The sequence below is a fragment of the Centroberyx gerrardi genome, chromosome 15 (assembly GCF_048128805.1).
Source record: "Centroberyx gerrardi isolate f3 chromosome 15, fCenGer3.hap1.cur.20231027, whole genome shotgun sequence".
In the NCBI taxonomy this organism is placed as follows: Eukaryota; Metazoa; Chordata; class Actinopteri; order Beryciformes; family Berycidae; genus Centroberyx; species Centroberyx gerrardi.
In genome coordinates, this window is record NC_136011.1 from 5,537,369 (window position 1) to 5,562,702 (window position 25,334).

Consider the following 25,334-nt stretch of genomic DNA (forward strand, 5'->3'; position numbering starts at 1 on the left):
CAAGAGAACAATACGCGCTTACTTTTTGGAGGGGGAATTAGGGAAGTGGGTTAAATTCAAACATATGTCTCGATGGCAGCAGGCCAGCGACTTGGGGGCTGTCCTCATACATCCCCACTCTAATCTGAGCTCCATTAATCATTCTCGGGCTTGTTCAAATGTTTACTTACGCGAGTAGAGGAAAGGGATGAGTCTTGTTATATTGAGCTAGTTCTTTTAGAAGACACATTCCTAACAAGGTGTGTGATGGTCCCAAATTCAGACCAAAATTCAATGTTGTAATACACAGATCTTCAGTCAGTTTTCCCACTGTTGAATGCATTTTTATTCATAAAGGCTATGCAGTAACACCACAAATCTAGCAGCCACATCTGCTGGAAACCAATGTTAATGTTAACATGCGATTACTAGCCACTAACGCTAGTTTCTACTAGATATGCTTGTTAGTGTGCAAATCAAATGTCTTCATTCCTGCTGACCATATCCCATTTCCAATAGGCTTAATAAGATATTTATCTCCTGTACTGTTATCACATAATCTGTGCTCTTTACAAAAAATGAACTTCAGCATTTCAAAACAACGCCAACATCCAGTAAACGCAGCCATGTGGAACAGAGACAGACTGGCACTGAGGCTGGCCGAGCGCCACGCTGGCCGTTCAACCAGCTTTGTTTTTCCTGCACATGGGCAGGGCTGGCTGGCTGCGTATATGCCGCTGTATCTGGCACACACACACACACACAACCTTACGCAAAGCCAGAGCGCAAGCTGCAACAGGCCGCTTCACGCCAGTCATCATGTTGCTCAGAAAAATAAGTCACGCGCAGTAAAAGGGCAATTCAGTCATTTTCAGCAGAACCCCACACGCCAAATTGGATTTTCCATATTTCCCCTCAAACTGCTGACAACAGCTCAATCAGCCAGGGAACACAAACCCCGACTACCTGGCGACTTTTTTCTTGAACGCTGACTCATTAGTCGAAAAAGATTTAGTCTTTTGCATGAAGACTGCATTCAGTAGCCCCTGACTGATGAAAAGAGACCATCAATCCCCCCATTTACCAGTACTAAACGGCAAAGCATTCACGCTGTTCATGCTCTTGCAGTGAAGGCTGGGGAGGAAAACACAGCACACACTCTCACTAGGTAAGCATTTGGAAATTCCAGTCCAGTGCTGATGGCAATAACTAATACCTCACAGACAAAGAGGACTGTCAGTGTGCAGGTACAAGCTACAGTACACATTAAGAGCAGTGTAAAGAGTAGTCAGATCAGTAAAGATGGTTGACATAAGTTTCAGGAAAATCCCCGTACTGCAGGAAACAAGATAGCAAATAGACGAGAGCAGAGTAAAAAAAGAACAGCTTTGAATAGAAGACTTAGTGATGTCACTCATTTAGATGCAGTGATGAAAGAGGAAATGTCAACTGCGAAGCGAAGCCTCCCACACAGGACACCGAACATCTAGCAATAAGCTAAAAGGAGATCTCCCTCAGGCCCAGAGATATTTAGGCCTGCGGCATCTCAGACAACTCTGGAATAATGCCTCCAGGAGAGAGAAAAAGTTCACATTTTCTGTTTGAGGGCTTGCTCAAAGCCATTTCACCATAAAAATGGCATGTCTATTTTGGTGTCTCATGCATATTAATGTAGAGAACATGCAGCCATCTCTCAAACCTGCATTATTTGACTCAGTTCTCCTGTCTTCATTTACTGATACTGAAACTTAAGGCGCATTTAAGTTTAAAAGTCTGAAAATGCCATTCAGGATAACTGTCTGCAACTAAAACAAGCCATAGAAAAGTTACAAAAAGAAAGAATAAATGTTAAACCCATCCATTTGGCTTAGTGTTATAAGTTTTTGTATAGATATGTAAAGATATTGCTGCTTTGGAAACTGCTAACCAGAGCAGACGATATTGCAAAACATATAGCTGCTTTCACAACAGCTAATGAGCATCCAAATAAACAAAAAAAATATTGTAGGGATTCTCAACTTCCATTTTTCCACATGAAAGACTTGTCACTACATTTCAGTCTATGTTGTTCCAGATAACAGACATTTTGGCAGCCATTAGGCAGGAAGTCAAAACAGAGAAAAAAATCCTGAATGACTCCAAGGTTGTGCAGACAACTTAGCAACATCACATGACTACAACTCATAAATGGCATTTCAAAGTAATAAAACTTGCTTAAATACAGTATGTTCTGCTTATTGTTCAGCTTATTGCATTTTTAACAAATTTCCAACTTTTTCTCATTTGATTCCTTATTAGTCGCTGACCCAAAAATGCACTGGAGTATACTGTTTCCCCATGCTTACTATACTGATTTTCCTTGAAAAAGTTAATCTTTTTGTCAAAACCCATCTCTGGTGACCTTCACCTCATTCCACTCTCTAATGTATCGTCTATGATGTAGCTGGAGGAGGACTTAAAGCCGGCCAGAAAGCAAATCTTACTTTCAAGCAAAAAAACTAAAACAAAACATGAATAAAGAGTTTCCCAAGTGCTTACTGTATTGACTCTCCTTGACAGGGAAATCTTTGACAGCCGTCGTCGAGTCTTTGTCCATGCGCAGAGAGATGACTTTCCTCTGCAGGCTGGTTGACTTCCTCACCACGAACGTCTACAGCCCAGGAGGAGAGAGGTCCAGTCAGAACATCGTACACTTCCAATAAGTGGAGAAGTCTTCATCCACATCCACATCTGCTCTCATGAATAAACAGACCTATAGTCACCTACACTACCCTGTACCTATACTTAGGCTTATAGCAAGTTCTCGACATCACCCAGTCCTTTCTAAGACCGCTGTTGGTCTCAACAGCAACAGGCTCAATGGACGGCTGACCCTCCTGTCTTGCAGCAGCCTGCTCAGCAGTTTAGAAACAGAACTGTGCCAGCTTAGGTATGTGTGCTAAGAAGGGAAAATCTTCTACCAAAGTGAGATATAGCTTTAAAGGAAAAATCCACCCTCTTATACTGATATACATCATGTTCAATGCATTCCAGGAGTTATTTTGTGATAAACTTTTTTGGTGTATCCACTTTTCCTCAACCTGCCTCATCTACTTCCACTTCAGTTCGTGATTTCCTACATTTCCCAGAATGCCTTTGGACAGCCCCCAGAGCATGAACTTGTTCCATTTCGCTGTGGCTGGAGTACGTGTGTACATGACTTGATATTGGCTATTCTGTGGGTATTTATTTTTCTGCCTTCAATAACTTAAAGCACATCAATGAATATATTTGTGATTACTGCAAGAGGAAGAATAATTTGCAACCACTTTTTTCAATATTTGAGAAGATATTTTTCTTACACAACTTCAAGTTCATATGGGAAACAAGCTACTGAAATTTGAATGTGTTCAGAAAGTAGAAAATCAAACATTGAAACTAGTGGTTGTAAATTCTTCTTCCTTCCTTATTGAGGCTACTGTCACTGGAGCAACTGGTGTCTCTTCCTCTTCTATGATGGATTTCTCCCTGTGTGATTACTGAACACCCACGCAAAATGGGAGCTGTAGAGAGAAGAACTTGCTCTTTGATTCTGAGGGACTGACGCCGAACCCTGATGTTTACCGTTGAGGTTTTAGATTGCTGAACATTTTCTTCCTATTAAATGCCATTGTAGCTGCATTGGAAATATTTCAACTCTCTGTAGACTCTCAACAAGTCTACAGTGCCTGCATATGAGCAGCCACACTGGCTGCTGCTCACTCACCCCAGTGGGTTGACTCTGCAGTATGCGCGTGGCGTCCTGGTGGCTAAGGCCCAGCTGTAGCCACACAGCATGTGTCTGCACCAGTCTGTCCAAGACACTCATCCGCCGACGGAGGGAGTCGTAGCCCGAATCCCTTGCTCCTGCCAGCCCCGCCCCTATGCCGGCGCATGGCGAAGCCTGCAGGAAGAGACCACCCACCTCTCCGCCCAGCCTGAAAGAAAGATCAAGGGCAAATTTATATTACATTACAAGGAAAAGGATTAACACGTCATAATGTCACCATTGAACGTGCTGACAAAGATACACGTGTCCACAGGGTTTCCCGCAGTGCTTTACAGCAAACACAGTAGGGGAGTTGGGAGATGCTACTATTTTTTATTATTATTACTTGTTATTTGTATCTGTTCAACCAACCAAATTATTTGGATTTGTATGGTGATTTGGGCATTTAGGTAAGTTGATTACTATTGTGCATCGCAATTCAGCCAGTACCAGCTTGACTAACAAATTTCCTGGAAGAAACACTGGGTGCACACATACACAAACACAAACTTAACATTGGTTAGAATGTGTGGGTGACACCAATACTGTAATGTATCAAGTGTTCCCATTTCAGACAGTAAAAGTGGAAAAGCATTGTGCAAAGTATTTTGACAGTCAATGACTAATTCAGACAATTTGACACAAACCCCAATCCAAAATAGATTAGATGGCTGGAATTTATGACGCCGCATCTCGCCCACCTCTTTCACACTTCCTCAGCAGTCAACAGGTACTTTCTGAATTCTAGAGAAACTGTGCCTTACAAGAGGAATTGCATACCACAAAGGCAAGCAGAACAGTCTTGGGATGTAAGTAAGGCTGTGTTGAGCACAATCTAAGTTTAACAATTGGTATATGATAATAAACAGACACATTAGTAGTTCTTATACAGAATGGACCCTTCTGCCTAGAAAGATCTACACAAACAATGCCATAGCACAGCTATCATAGTTGTTTTTTTTTGACATTTTACACTAGATTATCATCAATGTTTTTTTCTACAAGTGATAGATAAAATCACTTGTCAATTACAGACAGAAAAACAACATAAACAACATATACCTATACCAAGACTTTATTGTTAAGTCTGCTTTTGTAACTCCTTGTCAACACTCCATAACACTTCCCAGATACTGCAGGTTATCAGTTTGTTGTGATATCGTCTGTTTCCTGGCATTGCACTGTGACACCTATTTGTCAGCATCTGGTGATAACACTTCATGAACACAAATGGTTTGTCAAGAGCGCTCCCTGCTGGTGGCCACAAGGAATCACCCTGCATTAAATTAGATGGTAATACTAAATGGACAGACAAAGGCACACACACAAACACACAAAACCAGAAACTGACACACACACTCACACACACACACACACACACACACACACACACACACACAGACTAATACTACAGGCTCACCCATGGAGTGCATCTGTCTCATGGTCTCTCTCTGCTGGCTCCTTCTTATGCACCATCTCCTTCTTCAGGGTCCCGATCTCCCAGGCAAACGAGTCGATCAGCTACAGAGAGACGGACAGAATTAGTCGATCGGCTCGAGGCAGACAGAGCAGCAGAGTGAAGACCAGGGAAGAGTTGAGGGAGAAAAGAAATTGATATTTGTATAGAGGCGAGGTCAGCCTCACGGAGTGTGTTCAGGTGTTTTGCTTGTGGTACGAACTGGTTCTCTTTTCTGCAGACTTGGAAGTTGTATATGTGTGTGTGTGTGTGTGTGTATGTGTGTGTCCACCTACTCCTGGCCTAGACACTTCCTAATGACTGACCAGAGCTCCTGAAGAGGAGCAATCAATGGGAGGAGGAAACAATGAACAAAAGCCCATCTGTACACAAACCCTCACATACACAACAGTTTCTCCCAGGACAAATAAATCACATCTTCCTGATATTGTCTGCTTCTCTTTATCTACATCTCCTCCTTTGTGATTGATACAGGTTTAATAAGAGAAATCAATAAGGAGTAATGCTTTTACCTGGATTCCCCTCATCAGTGTAGGCTACTTCATGAAAAGAGTAAGTGACCCTAATCTCTTGTACATTCAGGGTAAAATCAGTGTTAGACTGGTGGCTAGTGGCAATTTCAAGCCAGTAGAGGTCTCCATTTCAAAACACACATTTGCTGCACAGATCCAACACCAATGTGTGAAATCTGCCTGAAACTGCTAGCCTCCTATTCACCCCTATGTTAAGTCCATCCCTGCCATGCTGAATCAGTGCTTTTACTACCCGTTTACTCCTCCAGAGGCTCTGAGCTGTGAGCCAGCCATTCTAACCACTACTCACAAGACTATTAGTTTGACCCTTTCTCAACCCCCAAGTCAGCAAACCACACACACACTCTAACAACTCACTAATGCACACACGCACACTAGGGTTGTCGTGGTGGGCGGTGTTACCGGTGGCATACGGTCTTGGAGTCCACACTCCAAGATCGTATCAGCCCCACACCGGGAATACCGTTATTTGTATTTTGTAAAATTTGTAAAAGCTCTGAAAATATTCAGAGCTTCCATGCTCAAGTTAGGCTACTAAATGATAAATGGACATACTAACAACATACTGATCGCTAATATCTGATCACTAATATGACAGATTAGGATGAATAGGATTAATTATTTGTCCTTACCTAGTGACAGTAATGTGTCCAGTGCAATCCAATGGGAGCCTAAAGAAGGGCAATATGCCAGAATCTGACCTGCACTCACATGAACTCTCTGAGTGTTGAGCAGTGTTATAAATCTCTGATTAAAAAGTGTTACCGTTTACAAATGCCGTTAATACAGTTTGGAGAGGAATTTTAAGTTTCACATTCATCGTAGTGACGCTGACTTTGATAGCGCTTGTGTTGAGGAGGGAAACAATACCGGTGTCAAAATGGCACCTCCGTGACAACTCACACATGAGCCTTTACATGTGTACTGGCAAACACACACAGCCAGGAAAAACTGCTACTGCTAACCGTCTTAACCAGTATAAAAACTGGTATCCAGGGACTCAGGCCAAGCACCATTATCCAGAAGAGAATCATGTTTCATTTTCAAAATGTAAAAGTTGAGCTTGTTGCTTAAGTGCCTATTTATAATATGACTCCTCATTCTTTACCTTGCTTTTTTATCCTCTGATTCATGGAGGATTACCAACAATCAACAACAGAACAGAACAAGACCTGCCTCTCAGATTTCCCAGTCCCAACCTCTGAAGGCTTTCGTTTCATAGGAACCTGCAATTACTTTCCTGGAATTTAGATTGACCCTGAGTATTTTCAGTGTGGCATTGGCGTCATTTGTTTCATTTCCCAATTATAGGCCTAGTTGTGCAACTTGGATATTGGGCAACATGGGATCAGCTGCTTGGGGAAAGCGATGACACAATTGGCTGAGCTGTTTAAGGGGAAATCACAAATTCAGACCCATTCAGGTTTCCAAAGGAACAGTGGATTCAGAACCTGAAATATTTTACAGGATCACATTACAAATACTTTTTTGCAAATATGTGCACCACTGGCACCAATCTGTAATAGTTCTGACAGTTTTGCTGCATATATTCAGTCTCAATCTCAGACATGCATTGAATTTCATGTGGATTTCCTTTTGATTTGATATGAGCTTAGAGGCTAAAGGGGCAAGCACTATTTGAAAACGAGGTTGAGAGAAGATTGAAAATGCATGCTTAAAAAGCTATGGAAAAAAAGTTTGCCACTGTCAGTGATGGGGGAAAAAATCTTAAGGATCATCTCATTGACCAGTAAAGTGTAGACAAATTCATTCACTATTGCAGATATTCTAGGTGTAGAAATACAAGAGCTCTTACAGAAATGCATGGCCAGTTTTACAAGGAAACTCATTCCTGAGGCCATAGCTGTTAAGACACAAAGACTGGCATATATGCTGGCATTAGTGAAACTCACATAGGGTCTAGTGCCCAGTTGCATACACTAACTACAAGCAATAAAACCACTTTTAACTCACAAAATCATCCTTCAGGAGTCATATGGAAAGTATGTGTGCTTGGCGTTGGGAGTGGCGAGACGCCAAAGAGGGCAGAATAAACACTAAGGAAGAGGGTGGAAAACTGCACTCTTTTTTTCCTCTCCGTCCTCATATCCGTAACTTGCTTTCAGTTCTCAAGTATGTGTATGGGGCAGTGACAGGAAATTCTGGCTTCTTGGTTTGTATTGATATTGCCATATGGCCTTTTTATCTCCCCTAGAGTCCCTGAGGCGGTAGAGAGCCAGAGACTTGTGAATTGCTGATAGGCAGAAGGTTGCCATGCAGGGCTTAAAGCAAAAAAACATTCTGAGCCTGAAATGTTCCTGACTGATGGGGGGGGGGGGGGGGGGGTAGTGAGCACACTGCACCATCGCACCATTTATTTCTCCATTTCTCTGTAAGACTAGTCCAATAACAAGAACAACGAAAACAATTGACACATTTCTGTGCTGAATGAATGAATATTCAACACACAGCGTTATTAATCCACAGACCTAGTGCAATAAGGATAACTGTGGAGCCCCCCAAGGGTCACCTGGTACAAAAAAAAATGATGCGGAAATCAGTGGGCACGGTTTTCTTACAATTTACTCCTGAACCGTGCCCATGGATTAGTAAACCATGCGCACAAATTTGTAATATCTACGTTGGTAACATCAAAGAGGGACTTTTAGGCCTATATACAGTGAGCCAGAGCCATTACACACAGCTTGGCATACATATAGTGAGCTGTAATAGCCAATAGGCACCTAGACCATATGTGAACCATAACCATTGATTAATCACATCAGTAGGTCTAATTTATGATCCAATGTGTGTTTTGGTGACAATATGAAACCTATTTACTCCCTATAAATCATGCTTGTAGAAAAAGCATGTTAATTAAATTGTATATGCAACTCTGTGGGCCGCTGTGGTGTCCCTGTTTGACATTATCAATATACATTACAAATCTGTGTGCACGGTCTACTAATCCGCGGGCATTGTTTAGGACTCCGTGCGCATGGAGCCGTGCACGGTTTACCAATCGGTGCCCATATGGATTTCCACATCAATTATTTTTTTCTTACCAGCTCTGTAGAGCAGCCAAAGCCACATGCCACATTTTTATGCTGAATGACGATTGTAAATTGTGAAAGACAGATCACGTTCCGATCTGTCATTGCTGCTGGAGCGGAGCGGCAGCTGTAACTGTCGCTCCCGGTGTGGTCAGATATCGGAGTGCGTGCATAGCGGCGTTGTGTCTGGGATTTACCTCATGTGGAAAGAGCACTTTCTTTCTGCTGGTTGAGCACACAGTGCAGAACAAACACCCGGTTCCCTTAATTTGTCGCACCAAGTGTCAAACGGTTTCCCGTCTCCACCCGTTTATTCAATCCATACCTATCGCCATTTGTTTTTTACTCCTCTCTCAGTGACGCGTGTATCTTCACCAGCTTTCATAAACTTCGTTTCCATATTTCAGCTGTGCTACACCACGGAATCGGTGCTACATTGTGATAGAAAGTAGCTTGCTGTTCACTGGATAAAAAAAATCTTGCTCGCATTCCATTGGTAAATGTTAAATATTGCTTTGCTGAATATGTAATAAACATCAAAAACAAAAACCCACGTGGAGTGAGTTTTTTGTTTGTGAATCTAAAACGTCCATATGCCGGAAATCCGGCACCTGGCCGGAGGTCTTTAAGCCCTGTGCCATGTCTGCGCTGAGAGATTCCTAAAAAATGCTACTTCCGGATCTAGTGACCCTTAGCTACGTTTTAGTAGTCCTCTCTCTCCTCTTTCTTTCCCTTCTTCATTGTTCCTTGTCCTTCTGCCTCCCTCCCAGACCTGGGTGGGATCAAGGTCGAGGACAGATGTGCAAGAGAAAAAATAGCTTGTGTGATGAAAGAGATCCTAAGCAATCCAAGCTTTTGGACAAGAGCGCTAGAACTGCTCTTGTCGTCAGTATCCACTGAAAGAGGATGTGTACTGTAATAGAAATTAGGTCTAGTCCTAGACTAAAACTATTATTCAACAGATATGTCATTCAAAGAACGGTTCAGCAGGACTAAGCTTTATCTTTTTCCAAGCCAAATTATTACGCTAATGATCGTGTATCCAGCTTTGATTTCATTGCCACTTTGCTGTGAGGTGTGGCTATGCCATCAGGCAGTGTGTGTTTAAGGCAGGCCTATAATAATTATAGGCTGCAGATAACAGGCAGCAACACAGTCTTCACTCAACCATAATAAAGGTTGGCGAGGATCAGTCTTTTAACTGTTTCTCTTTAGTTAAAGACGCTACGCTGCTACTAACAACCACAGACCCTATCTAGTGAGAAGAGCTTCCTCTAAGCAAGTGAACTGCTGATATTTGGTGAAATATGTGGAGTGATGGGGCGCTCTATCTTACAGTTCAATATTTAATCAAGACTAGGGAGTGCCCCAAAGTCAACTTACTTAGATTTGGCTAGGACCAGTTTCAAAAGTTCATTCCAGGCTGATTTAACAAGGCATATATTGAAAGAAAAGCCATAAGAGAGATTACTCATGAACTGGACTAAATGACAACTTACACTTACTTACTACAGACAACGTTTTCTATTTCACGCTTTGCTGCTTGAAAAGCTTTCTTCCAAAATGCTACATGAACTAGATCCATTTCAGGAAAAAAAAAGATTACCTTGTGGCGGACTCTATGGACATTATTCACCATAATCTGTGGTTTGGGTATGTTTAACACACGCAGTTATATTGTGTGCTTCTCAGGGTTAAGGAGACACGGTCCCTTTAAGAAAGTCTGTTTTCTGAGTGACGTCAGCTCGACGTAGTGTTGTTGTGTTTTTGGGCAGCGCGATGAAAATTGTCTGGCTCTTTGGGTTTCAAATAAATGACACACGAGTTGGTGTAGTCAACGAGAGAAGTTGTCCGTCTCCACATTCCTGCCACTTCTACAACCTCAATATTTCATGAATACAGATGGGTAGATCCTCTAAAATGATACTTTGTTTGTTTGTAAGCAACCTGCTAAAGATTCCTAACAAAATAATATTCTAAAGTGACAGCAATTATGTATAAGAGTAGCTGTCAAATTTCCAAATGTTGGGTCACATTTAATACTGAAACTTCATTTGGTAATCAAGGTGGGAATATTTGGTAAGGGTCCAACTCCCACATCCTCCTTAAAAACAATGTCTGTTCAGCAATCCAGGAGAAACTGAACTTTACAAGAACAAAGAAAGACAAAAACACTGGCAGAACGCCAAACCACAAAGCTATACTCAAGAAGGCTCCACCTCTCTCCTCCTCTTTAATCTTCTCCCTGATTTAGCCTATAACTCTACGGTTTGCTGCCCCCCACCCGAATTATCTCCCCTCCTGGGAGTCAGAGGTAACCAGAGGCTTACCCAATATCTTTATGTAAACTACACAAGCTAAAGCCTACAGCCTTTTCAGTGCTGTTGGCTGACACTAGTGTTTTGAATTGATATGAGTGACACGTACCTTGAAGAAGCTGCCTTTCCTCTCCTGCTGGCGGGGTTGACTGACTGTACTAGTAGACATGTTGTCTGTATGGCCTTCTCTGTCTGTCTCTTTCTACTGGAGTGCCTGTGAGGGAAAGAAGACAGAGATATACAGTACATACCACAGAATACAAATAATAGGGCAGTTTAGTTTTGTCCAGTGGAGCTTAGTCTAGTCTCAAGATTTATAATCAAGAAAGAAGTGGTTGACAAAGCAGTCCTGGCAGCTTTTTTCCTAGGTGCACACATCTTTCCCCCACCTTGTTTGCCTTCCTCCAAACATTTTTACAGAAATTGTGTTTGTGTGCCAAAACAAATTATAGGGGAAAAAAGAAACAAAAATCCATCCTAACACTAGAGTCACACCAACAAAACCAATTTCTGACCTGTTCAGCCCAGCACAGCTGCTGTGATAGGTCCACTGATTAGTTTCATTATACTCAATTTGTTCAAATGAATTGAGTTATACTATATGAACATAGTAAATAAACAAATAAAACCATAACTGACACAATTGGTAGCCTCTGTCTTACACTAGTAGTGCTGTTAATGCTAGTGTTTCTAAAAATTAAGACCACATTTCCCATAAACCCCATTGCTTTCTGTCACAAAGAGGATGTTGCTCCTGGCACCGCTCTGGGTGCGTTTGTTTTCTCTTTCTCAAGAAACTCTGGAAGAACAATACCCTCTTCCCAATCTCCTTTTGTGCCATTAAGCAATCCAGCAGGATTTCCCGTACATCAAACCCAGTGTCACATGATGTAAAATACAGAGTAGGGGCCGGTAGAAGCCACCATTCTTCTCAGCAATGGTCTTGTTTGTTTATGGTAATTAGACTAACATCTCAGGAAACATAAATAAGAATCCCTTTACTCTGCCTGCCTCTTTCTTCACCACTGTCCTTTTATAACGTCTATCTCTTTAAAGAACCAGCTCTGCTCATTCATGGCAACAAGCAGTGTGTTCTCCACTCTAAGCAACTTCTTCCCTCCAGGCCTTGGATGGAGCTCTGACACCGATTTCACGTGTAGCAAAAAACAATGAAAAGGAAAGCCCACATTAGCCTGTATTAGCATAGTGGCTGATACAAATTGACCGCTGATGGTAATGATGATTTTGCACGAACAGAGATAGAATACATGTGCGTATGCCCAACATACACACAGTCTCACACACAAGACCCAGATGTTATGGTCGATCCGGTAACACCAGCTGATATGAGCCAGCTGTGTCGAGACATGCAAACACCTCCCACCCCTCCCCTTAAGGCCTGGCACGTGGAAGACACAAGAAGAAAACACCATCAGCGTCCTTCTACTAGAACAAAATCCTGTCCTCATCCACATGAACATGTGTTACTAGACAGTGGGGTTGTTTTGAAAGCGTAAGGCTTGTGGCTACAGTTGGGACAGGCCAGAGAGTGCGCTGTTTGACTGGGTGAAAGGATACTGAGGGATGCAGACAAAAACATTTGCTGCTCAGTCAGTGCAGGAATGCCTTTGATCTGAGAGCCAGTAAGGTGATCTGAACATATAGCCTATACATTCTGTCACACATGTGTATAGGCTAGTACACATTAGGGTTAGACTGATATAACGCTTTGCAGATTGATTTTATTAAGCTGATATTGGCCCTTTATTAAATATCAGATATCAGCCAGTCATGTGGTCCACTGCCAATAACATAGAGGTTCCTCCCTGACTGCAGCAACATATTAATAGTCTATATGACTTTCACTACCATTGAATAGGTGTGGCGAGTCACGTCGCTACTAAACCTAAAATAATTTAATTAGTATGGGTTTCAATGGAGAGTCTTAGTGTCCCATCAGCTAAATGCTGTTTAAGGGGATTTTCCACCCTGACAACATTCTGGGAGAAACACTGACTACCAATAAAGAAAAATGTACACATTTAAAGATAATTGGATATTGGCACAAAATAACAGCTATCGGCAGCTTCAATATAAAAATATCTGTACTGGCTTTCAAAAAATCATATTGATTGAACCCTAGTAAATACACAGACAGACAGTGTGTAGGTGTATGAGCTCAGCTGTTGGGCTATGGAAGAAAACAAAACTGACAGAAAAACACTGGATTAATTTTTGCTTGTTCCATGTTTTTTGCTGGAGTGTGCACACGAGCGAGAGAGAGAGAGAGAACTCTGGTGGGCTGGTGATGGTATTTCCTGAAAAGCAACAGAAGCCACAGAGTGACACAAGGCATGTAACCTTGCAGTCTTTTATCTCTTGTCTCTCTCTTTCCTCCTCTCACTCTTTGCTGCAGATCTCTAATGGGGTGCTGTTGGACTGAAACATCTCTGGGCCCATCCATCTTGTCAAAACAAAGGAAAAGGGCGGGCTTGGGGGTTGTTTTGGTTGGAGCAAGACGTGTGCGTGTGTGCGTGCACATGTGTGTGATTCACTGTCCAGGCCTGGTAAACAGGAAGGCCCCTGTGGTTGTCAGTCGAGGCAAAATAAACCCCGGGCTGCCAACTAGTACTTGTCTAATAATACGCAAAACAGCTCAACTCACACACACTGCATATTTTACACTATGTGACCTACAAACAGAAATGGCAGGAGGTTTGAAGTCAATTCCATATTTCATTGGAAATGCAGGTTAGGGTTAGGGTTAGATCTGGGATCTGGGCTCTCGGTCAATGTCCTGAGCCAGAAATGACATCTAAGTGGTTGACTGTTAAGGCATCATTTAGAAGTTTTTAAAAACAAAGTTCAGTCTTCTTGTCTTGTGTTTGTACAACACACCCACTGCTCTAAGGACCTCTACTTGAAAAAGTTATTCTTGAAAGGAAATCTGTAAGGAGCTGAAAGACTTGCACAGATTATTGCCCTTTCCGAGCTCTACACACACATCCATACATGCACTTGCACACACATGCAGGATATGTACAAAGTCCTTCTGTGCCAATTAAAGCTCGCCAATACCTAGCCAATTTCCTGTGTCAAAAACCACGGGTGCTGCAGGGAGAACCGCAGAGGAGTAGACCTGCTCTAACAAGGGGGAACACTGATGGGGACGGACTCAGTGGGGTCATAGGCTCGACTAAATCAGGCATAGACTAATGGCCACTTCCAAAGGAAGTTGTTAACCCTTCAAACTACAGCACTCTCTTTTCCTTCCAACAGTGCACTGTTTAGAAGGTGATATAATGTTTTGCAAATTATGAACTGTCATAATTCAAATGTCAAACTGCAAATTTGCCCAAAAAACATGGAGGACTGGACAATCGTCTTGAGAAAAAAAAATTGCAAGCAGAGAGACCAAATCCAATCTGTCAGGTGAATGAGAGGCCCAACAGGAGAGATACTATAAATCACATCACATACAGAATGTAGCCTAATGGCGAAGCCTACTTTGCACATGAGTAGCTCACAGCTCAGACAGAGACTGAACCTAAAGATGAAGCCCCCTACACACACACACACACACACACATACACATACACACACACAAACACACATTTGCCAGTTACGTTTTAGACATTTAGCTGATGCTCTTATGCAGCCAAAAATCAGGAGTGAAAAGCGCTTTTTGCCTTAAAATATATGTCTGTGACCATGGAACAATCATGTGAGAGTAGAAAGTGGGTAGGAAAGTGCGAGGAAAGGAAATAGAGTAAAAGTTAAGTAGAGAGATGGGAAGGGATATTTTAGACAGCAATTAGGGTAGAGGGGATGTCGTTCAGTGGGGAAAGATATGTTTTCAGCCTACGACTGCTGTTCTGGTTCGAGTGAGAAGGTCATTCCACCATTGGGGAGCCAGGAAGGACAAGACATACACGCACACATCCACAGGGCTAATATACTGTATGTACTCTGTGATGATTAGTCACATCCTGTATGGTCAAGAGGATGATGGTGCTCAACACTGTAAAAGGAAGGGGTGTGGGGGGTGCTGGTGGCTTTCTACAAGCAGTAGAGGATATCAACATTTCACACAGCACATAATAGGGAAATGGAAAAAATGACACTCATGTCTGTGTGTGTGTGTGTGTGTGTGTGTGTGTGTGTGTGTGTGTGTGTGTGTGTGTGTGTGTCTATCTTCGTGTTGCCCTCCCAGCGACCAAAGAGCCACCAGTTAGAGTGGAGCAATATCTAGTGTGCCGATACCAGGCTAAAATGGAATATCGGTATCGGAGATTTTACCCAAGACTAAAATCTGATACCGAAAGCCATGAGTAACATGTAAGAAATAAAAGCAAACTGTCTTGATTTTATGCATTTGTGGCACATAGAAGCCTGAATTTCTCAAACAGTGGGAAATACAAAGATTTTATCTCAATAATTTTGTTCATTGACCCCAAACTAAGGAAGTAAGCCTGCACTGTAAAAGTAATGGATCGGATCGGTACTCAGTATCGGCCGATACTTAAACTTTCATACTCGTAATCGGTATCGGCATTGAAAAAGTGGCATCGGTGCATCCCTACTGTTAAGCAGCCTTCTGACCGCTTAATGAATATTTTAAATTACAGGTAAGAATGTTGATTCTGAGTGAGTGTCTTTTCCTTGTATAGCACTTCTGATTTCCAGTAGTAGTAGTAGTTTGTTCCTAAAGGTTACCATGTGGTCTAACAGTCTTTAACCACCCCTTCCTGCACAAAACCCACCGCACTAGTGATGCCTCTTTCAAAAACCAGGAAAACCTGTGTTTTATTATTCTTGAAACTGCCGTGACAATGTGTTGAGGAACATCAGCAATGACTAAATCTGTGGCTCTGGCTAGACGAATTGGCTTTTCCAGATTAACAAAAATCTACTTCGGTTTGGACTTGAAGAGGTGAGTCATGTCCTGTAAACTACAAGCCACATTAACTTACAACTCAAGCAGTTCAGCTCAAATTAGAAACTGTTACTAAATACACTTCCCCTGGCAACTAGGGCTATGCGTTTTAGTGATGTGAGGGAATACAGCAGCCTGCCTCCTCGCCACCCCACTTGGTAAATATGAACAGATGGTGTGATAAGGCACATTTTGATGCATTCAGTTCACTATGTTGAGAGAGTGGTTAAAAGCCAATGCACAATAGTGCTATTGCAAATGCTATGGCTACAGCTACTAGTGTTACTCACTTACTTCATCTAAAGTGAAGACCCATATATCGGCACAGAAAAAAAAACAGATGCCATATTGTAGGCATAACAGAGCAGGAAACAGAGGGCCAAAGTCAGAGAGAGAGGACAGACCAGACAAATGAAGGGCCTTAGCTCCTTAGTCTTCCACTACATAAGAAATGTGAGGCTGCTCTGGTTACACAGACAGGGTGGGAAATTACCTTTTTGATCGACTGACCACTGTGTCTGGTAGATTCCTAAATGCTACCATCCACTCACATTTTTTTACCAGCCACTTTTTAAAATCAATGTTAAAGGCTAAATATGTTGGAGTAAGATGGTTTCATGATACAAGCTAGTTGCGCATCTGGCCTTGCCACTTCTCCTTGAAATATTGCATTTTTCGCTGGCTCCAATGTCTCCTCCTTTGCTTGCTGCAATGCACCACCTCTCTTATCTGTGCCTGCTGGCCTCTCAACTCCAACAGTATGTCACCACATTCTGCCTCCAGTCTGACAGTCTTATCTAGCATCAGGTTAGACAGGACTAGCATCAGGCTAAACAAGACTAACTGACGTAGTGGACATTAAGGCTGGCCTATTTAATGTTTTCCTTGGTAACAACATTTCATGAAACAAATTTACAGCCACTGCATTTGGTGGGTGTTAATTTCACACCCTGCAGACTATGGGGAAATGAATGGTGTCTCACATCTCATTCCATATCAGTTTAGCATTATATACTGTTACACATACTACAAGCATTTATGCGCCCTGGGATCTAGTTACTGTAACGCCACCTCCCCCTGCTCAAACACATACACAGACTCCGTTTAATATATTTTTGAAGGAGGTGGAGGGGGCTAGACTAAGTAAATCCCGCTTTCCTCTAGAGCATTAATCTGTGTGAATGCTGGGATGTTGTGGAGGCCTCCCATTGGCACGATGAGGCTTTACAACAGTAAGCATTCACCTTTGACCAAATAATGACCCTTTGGCTCTCTAAACCTCTTCTAATGCTATTTCCTATGACTAAAATAATCTACTTTTTCAAAGGCATAAGATGCATGCCTCGCCATGTCATCATTGGTACACAATATGTCCATTCAATGCTTAAGGCTACTGCTACATGCCCAAACCTGTCTGGTGAGACATGAAGCAACTTGGCCATGATCTGGAAGCTATGAAACCTAAGGGTCACACACATTATTTCACCCATAAATATTAATCATCCCACATAATTTTAACATGCTAGGTTTCATCGGTAAGATAGATTTGTAAACGGGAGAGCTTCCAAAGTTGATCCTTCTAAAAGTAATTTAGTGGGTACAGATGCTGCAGAGAGGTGCCCTTTTTGATTGTTCTCCCAGGATTTTACTGTTTTAGATGCACAACACACCCTCATTTCTAAAGGAAGATTACTGTTTTCCTGCTGTTTGTTCCTTATCACATATCTGGTGTACATGCACACACAAACACGTACAAATAAGGATGGATAATGAAACACATTCATGAGTATGGGAGGTCATTTCGCCCAATGTGTGTGATCTCTCCTCCTTCTGTTTTCCCCATTATGATCCTGTTGTTTTATAACCTCTCCACACATGCTCACCCCAAACTAGCTCCAGACCTTAACCCCGGGGCAGGGAGTCATTCCCAGGTCCTGCCCCAGAGAGGAGGAGACGCAGCTGGGGTGGACATGTCAAAATACCCCCCCCCCCCCCCCCCCAATCCCCCCCATCACATACAAAACACCTGCCTTCATTGCACCATTTTATCCTCATTTAGCTGTCACCATTATCCAGGGTGAATTACACCAACAAGAGCAACAGCTGTATTTGTGAATACTATAGCCTAATTCCAAGTAACCTCAACAAGTTCAAGAGTCAGCACTACATTTGTAAATGCTTTTAAAATAAAAACAAACAAAACACATGTAAGTGCTAGTTAGCGACCGAAACATGTAATATAATGTGATGTAGGCTGAATAATATACCACAAAACAATGGCCTTAACACAAAACATGTGTACAATGCAAAAGTGTTACAAGACCACCACTTGTATTAAGAATCTAGATTAGGCCTACACCTTGGGGCATTTTAACATATTTCTCTGGATGAATGTGTTGCTGCGGTGCACAAAATGGCTTCCACCGGTATGTAAATCAAAGACGCGGTCAAACCGAGCTGGGAAAAAGCTGGGAAAAGCAGTTCTGAAAACTGTCTCTGAAAACGAACCTCCTGACCCCATCGGCATCCACCATTCCTGAGATCTTCTCTCCCCTCTGATGGGATTTCCTGTGGGTCGTGGTTTAACTGGGAATATGGTGGAAGCCATTTAGCTTCTCCCACCACATAAAATGCCTATGTTTAGCCCCTGAAAGTGTGTCAAATGCATTCCATTTCTCCCTACTTTGGCTGGGCGTGTCTCTGCTTTGCAAGAGGAGAGTTTTATGCCATGGAAAACCAAGCAGCAGTGACATCACACACATGCACAAACACACATATCTTGATTGAAAAGAGAAGGAGTCCCCCCCCCCCAACAAAGACACACACACCACTCACCACTGATGACTCTAGCCACTATCAAAGCATATGCACTGCCCACACAAACACCCACACACATACACACCCTTTACTCCAATCCAAATCCCACACCGCCTCACTAAAGGCGCTATACAATAAACTATACATGGCGGGATACCATACCTCCATGGAGAGGGGTCTAAATTAAGACTCAGGCTCAGAATAACTGTTCATATTTAAACTCTGAAAACCATCCATCTCCCAAATAAGGTGCTCCACACCCAATTAGCCTCTAACATAGAGCCTACTCACATTTTTGCAAACAGTTTAACTTCCATGCCAGATAAAAACTTAAAGGCTACTTTCTGTCCATCTGTAATTTTTTTATGTGTCAAAGTTAAAGTGGGACGTGAAACTGAGAGTTACTGAGGAGGCACTTTCATTTCAGTAAAAATGCCTCTAAAATATAAACAATTTCTTTAAAACAGTGTGTTTTTTAATGCTTTTAACAACACAAAGCACTTCAGATGTCTTGTGACTACAAATTGTAGACGTATTAAGTGAAATAAACATGGAAAGGTGGAACTTAGCGTAAGCTCAGCACTGCAGTATATGCGGACAGCAGCTGGTCACATAAATTAATGACTGGTCACCTTTATCCTGGATGACTTTCACGAAGGGCAACAGCAAAAAGGGCCAATATCTTTGAATGCCATAACTGCAAGCTTTCAACATGAAGCCATGTTGAGACTGCTGTGGTTTATATACAGTATATATACAGCATGGTCACCGAGTCCACGGCAAACATCTCTACAACAACATTCCAGCCGATTAATTCGCCTGCTTCTCAAAAATAGTGTAAGCCAGTGTGTGTGTTAAGTTTTACAGGTAAAGGAATACAGCTTTATGACCTGTTAATGACATCTTGGCTTGTTGTGGTAGGCCCACTGCCAACTTCCTGATAGCGGCAATGTGGCTGCTGGCCAAATGGTGGATACTCTGAAGATCTAATTGGGAGACAGACTCACACACAAATCTCCCATTGATTAGAGTGTGAGAGAGAGAGGGATTCTGGCTCCACATTTCTCCATTCCCTCCTTGACTGGAGGATCTGTCTTTGGGTTTGTGCAGCTGGATTCTGAAGTGATGACAAAAGCGCTTGAGTGATCCGATTTCTGCACATTACCGCGGTAGACGGCTGAAATAATGATTCGAGACGGCCTGACAAAAGGAAAGAAAACTGCAAGTGCATTTGTATAGGGGTGCAAACTTTTGTCTCTCCAGGTTGTGTAATTATAAAATGCATACGGGTTCCTGAGAAAATTAGTGAGGGCATTGAAGGTTCAAATGAAGACTGGACAGAAGGTTTAATCCTCCGCTCAGGAAACCCACTTTTTCATGCACCAGTCACAGTTAGGGCTGCACAATCAATCGAAACAAATCGAAAATGGAAATGTGAACTACTTCAATTTCCAAATAGCAAGAGGCTCATCAGAGTGGTGCATGCTCAAAATGGACTCCTAAACATGGTATCCTGGTGCTGAGCGCAATTTCTGGCCTATAAATTAAACTGCACAAAAAATTGTATTCAAATAGAGCAAATCTTAAGAAACATCTTTGCTTTTTATTAAAAATGTTTTTTGTTTGATGAAAAATCTAAAATATTGAAAAATCAATGTGTCTGTATACTGTATTGCAATTTATATCGTCATTGCAGTATTCACCAAAATAATTGCAATATGATTATTTGTCAGTACAGTCCAGCACTAGTCATAGTGGAGGTTGGATGTCCTAAATTCAACACCCAGTTTTACCATTTTGACAGCTGAATTGATTTTAACAAGAGAGAGCTTCCAAATTATAATTGGTTATCTGCTGATAGGAGGCAAGAGACTGAGTCCTTAACCCTTCTCACATTTAGCTATGCCGATTGTCAGTTCCGACTCCCCATATCAGCTCAATAAGCAGAGACTCAGCTCTATCTTGTAATCCAGTCTGGAAAAATCAGCCCTGTATCAGGCTAAAAGTTGTGTAGTGAGAACCCGTCATTAGAGGCTGGTAGGGTAGCCAAACTTAACAGCCATAGCCAAAAATGTACCAGTGATTGACTGGTGGCTGCTGGAATTTTCCAACCCTGTTGATCCATCTGTGTTCCTTAAATAAAAGGTATGGGGAATTAAGTCAAAAACACTGGTAAGCTTGACATCACCAGTGACCAGTGAAGTCCCATCTCACAACTGTAGTGAAACGTCGTGTGTTGAAACGATGTCACCTCACTAGTGGCTTTGTATATGTTTTCAATAATTGGAACTGCAGTCACTTTTTTACATCAAATTTGACTAACTGAGCTTTGCAAACAAGGTCTGACAGTATGAGACTACAATGCCTTTTGTTACCGGCAGATTCACAGATTAAAGTAGCAGACAAAAGAATAGTGCAAAGGTTTTGCTCAAGCTGTGACGGCCACAAATTTGTCAGCTTTGATACTGTAAGGTACATTGTCACTGATGTAGCACAAATTAGGAGGCTGATATTAGGCCTAATGCTTGCAATTTGGGCTTTTTCATGAAGGCTATTTCGGAATAGAAAAAAATTGCGTGACTCCACTAAGCTTTTTGTGTGTTATTGCGTGTCAGTAATCATGGCATGCATACTTACTATAATGATTGCCACCATAATGAGTCATTAAAGATGCTTGTACCAACACAAAGCCAACAAATACCACAGAAAGAATGCAGAAATGTGGTTGCATGTAATGCAAAATAAGGGATTAAAACAACAATTTGTTACTGTGTTTTGTATGTTTCTCATTACTATAAAAGCGTTCTTGGCAGATAAATTATGAGGACTGAGGAGACATGCTATGGTTAATCATGACTTAATGGCAAATCTCCAGAATGCTAAATAATTTAGCACAGGCACACACAGGAAGAGTGCCAAGTCATTCATTTGGCCCTTTGATTATTGCATCTGTAGGTAATCAGGGTGTTATAGGGAATGCCTTCAGTGAAAATGCTTATTTTACAACAGCATAGGCCAGGTATTATTTTTTTTCATTTGGAGAACACACATACATATTACCCCTATTTGATAATATGTTGTTCAAAGGAAGGAGAGAATTACACAACTGGCTATACTGTACATGGTGAGTTAACATTGGAGACAGTGAAACCTATGGACAAAACAGTCATCCTAAAACATTCTCTCATTGTGTCAACTACTAAAGAGGGTGAAACGATAGTGAAATTAACTATTACCACAGTATGGAACTGGATTTTAGCTGAACAGACCTATTAGCTGTTACAACCATTAGAGAAGTGCAACTAGTGCACTGCGTCCGCAGTGACCAAACGATGGCATTGCCCACTGTTTGCTTTGTGTGGCTAAGCGTGGCTTACTGCAGCAGTAAGATGTGTCACAAAGTGTCACATCCAGACAGGAACTGTGTTAAAAAGCAACAACATTTGCAGTGCACTTTAAAGAAAGCAATTAGCTGCCATGTATTTGGAAGACAAAAGCTAAACAGGTTGGCCCAAGTTGGTTTCTTAACAAAGAATAAGTTTCCATTGTGATTACATGATAATACTACGAAAGGATTGCAATATCAATTACTTAGCATAGCCTATTTGGGACACTTGACATTTAGAAATATTATAGTACTAAAATTATTGTATGGAGCTTTTGTGGGTAGCATTATGAAATGAAGATACATCCCAATATCTATCCATCCATTTTCTAGCCACTTATCCAAGTCACGGACATCCCAATGTCCAGTTGATAAAGAATAGAATGACAAGACAAACTTCTACAAAAGCTTGTTAGCTGCTATTACACTCCTTCTGTACCTAGGACTGCTTACAATGGGATTGGGTAGTTGAAACGGTGCTTGGCGCATCACCAGTGACCTATCTAGAGCATCTACGGGCCAATTGTGATCTGTGGCAGATTGATTGGTGCACCCCCACTCAGAGCAATATCAACCCACCTGAGCAAAGGGAGCAGGCTTGGCTTTCAAAAGGAGATGGTCAAAGAACAAACCAGACTGCCTGGCCTTTGTGCACTTCTTGAATTCCTGACCTGTGACTCAGGTTTGAGGTAGCCTAACAGCACCAGTCTGCTTTGCTCCCCACACTGAGCACTAAGCACATTAGCAGATTTCTGAGGAGATTGGAAAACCAGGGTCTTGGCTGGGAAACTGGGAAATACTTCAGCTCTTTTTCATGCTTCTCCCATAGAAAGGAAGAAGCGGGGAGATATGATGTGAGAGAAGATAGATGAGAGAGATGGTAGGTAGGTTTAGAACCCCACCAATGCCTAGCAGCTAAAATCACTACTGCTGAGAGATGGATTACATCTTAAACAGAAGCCTAATTACCATGCAAACAATAGACTACACACCAATCTGTGAGTTGGAATCATTCACGGGCCAAAGAAAGCCAAGTCTTCCAGAGTCACAAAGTGACTGAAGCTCCAAAACACCATTGTAGACAACTGGATTTCAAGGCTGAGGTGAAATATCACACCACTCACATTTCACAAATGCTTCAGGATATGAGAGTATTGGTGACATGCTCAATTGGTTTTCCTGAAGTGATGATTCAGAGTCCATTACTCGGTTATTGTAGCTTATCCTTTCATTTCCAACAATATTGTTGAGACATTGGGTTTCACATCGCTATAGCTCTTTGACAGGTTAACTATATACTCTCACTCTTCTGGGTGACTTTATATCCGCATCAACATCCCATATAATCCAGCACACCCAAGTATAACATATAACAAAAAATTACACTCTCTTGTTGTGATTGTGAGAGTAATATAGGTAGGAGCATTCATCCAGAATACTGTGTGCCTTTAAAAAGCATTTAGTTTTGATCCTCAGTTCTGACTGGCTGTATACTTAAAAAGGATGTGTCATTTCATCACATTTGTTAATGACAAAACATACTGGCACAACACAGTTTCTGTGTTGAAATTTAACACAATGTATGCTGTCCCAAACTACACACTAGACTAGACTGTTGTTGACAATGACACATCCTTCTTGAGACTTTCAGTCACACCAAATGCTATTGTAAAATACCCAATAAACACACAGCTGTGACTGCATAGGTTAATGTGATATAATACATAAACACATCTGTGACTGCATAACAACTGTGACCCATAGCTAGCATGTAATATAACCAAGTCTGCTTATGTGTTGCTTAGCAACTACGTTGTTTAACTACTTTTCAAGAACTATATTGCTTGGCGGAAGAATAACATTTCACTATTCTTATTTGCTCATTATCTGTTAACAATGAATGATTTACTGAATATTTGCGTTTTTCTTTTTAATACGATGGAGTATGGCCGCCGTTTTATAAAACCAATGAACCAGTCGACACAGCTATCATCGAAACATTAGCCCAGATATGTGCCGCTCTCATGTATAAAGATAATGTCATGCCAGACTCTATTTAAAAAAAAAAAAAATCTGACAATTTCATAAGATCTGGCTTATTGGCAAAGCCTAATCACCATAACAATATGACCCAAGACTTTTCGTTGAATCGTTGGGAAACACTATTCCATTCGGTATACATATAATCCAACAAGCAGCAATAAATTTCAGTAGAAAGTGCATTTTTTATTTTTAGAATTGGCTCCCCCGTTATTCCCACATTCTGGCAGTTTGAACTAATTAAGTTGAACAAATCTTAAACGTTGTGCTTCTTAGTGGATTATATATAATAGGCCGACTTGAAGGGTGGTTCCCGCTTATTCCAAAAAGATCGAGTCATATTTTGTTGGGTATGTGGCCTTACAAATCGACACATAAGGTATTAAATTGCCAGATTTTTGTATGAGGTTCGGCGTGCGTCCTCTTATCTGGGCTAGTATTGACGTCGAGCAACAGGTGGTGATAACTTGAACGACACGTCCCGCAGGATTCCTTACACATAATTCATGGACTATACAACAAAACAATGATCCCAAGCTGGCGGTTTCGTTCTTATAAAGAAAACGAGCTAACTTTGTCTTTCGAAGTTGGCTACAGCAAACAAAAATGGTAACGTTATTGTCTATGTTCGCCAATACAAACTGTCAACACAATGGAAAACTGTACTTACCTATTTCGGAGTGTAGGCTATTCGGATTCGGCAGAAGAAAGTTCCACTTCTCCGACGATCCACTGAATGTGCAACCATTATAGCTTGCTAAGGAGTTTTCTTCTCACGGTCCTTCTGACAATAAATAGGCTATATTATAATGTCAAGTGAAGAACACAACCGAACAGACTCTGTTCTGCACCGGCTGCCTCCATGGTCCTAAACTCTTCTGAAGTACTAGCTAGCTACTTTGTCCCAGTTCAATCCCACCAGTGAAGCCAGCCAGAATAAATAAAATAAGACTTCCGGCCAAATTTTTCAAAATAAAATCCTACCCGTTACAACTACACAGTACTATAC

The 25,334-nt window shown here is 41.7% G+C and overlaps 1 protein-coding gene across 1 annotated transcript in view; it reads right to left on the bottom strand.

Moving 5' to 3' along the window:
- rin2a (Ras and Rab interactor 2a) overlaps window positions 1-25,125 on the bottom strand; it is a 47,224-nt gene extending 22,099 nt beyond the window's left edge. Inside the window, exons 1-5 of the mRNA XM_071919683.2 lie at window positions 24,996-25,125; window positions 11,257-11,361; window positions 5,187-5,287; window positions 3,725-3,935; window positions 2,518-2,629 (exon numbers count right to left, since the gene is read on the bottom strand). Coding sequence (XP_071775784.1) covers window positions 2,518-2,629; window positions 3,725-3,935; window positions 5,187-5,287; window positions 11,257-11,316 — 484 coding nt within the window. The 5' untranslated portion in view covers window positions 11,317-11,361; window positions 24,996-25,125. The remainder of the gene's footprint in view (window positions 1-2,517; window positions 2,630-3,724; window positions 3,936-5,186; window positions 5,288-11,256; window positions 11,362-24,995) is intronic.
- Between the last annotated feature and the right edge of the window lie 209 nt (window positions 25,126-25,334).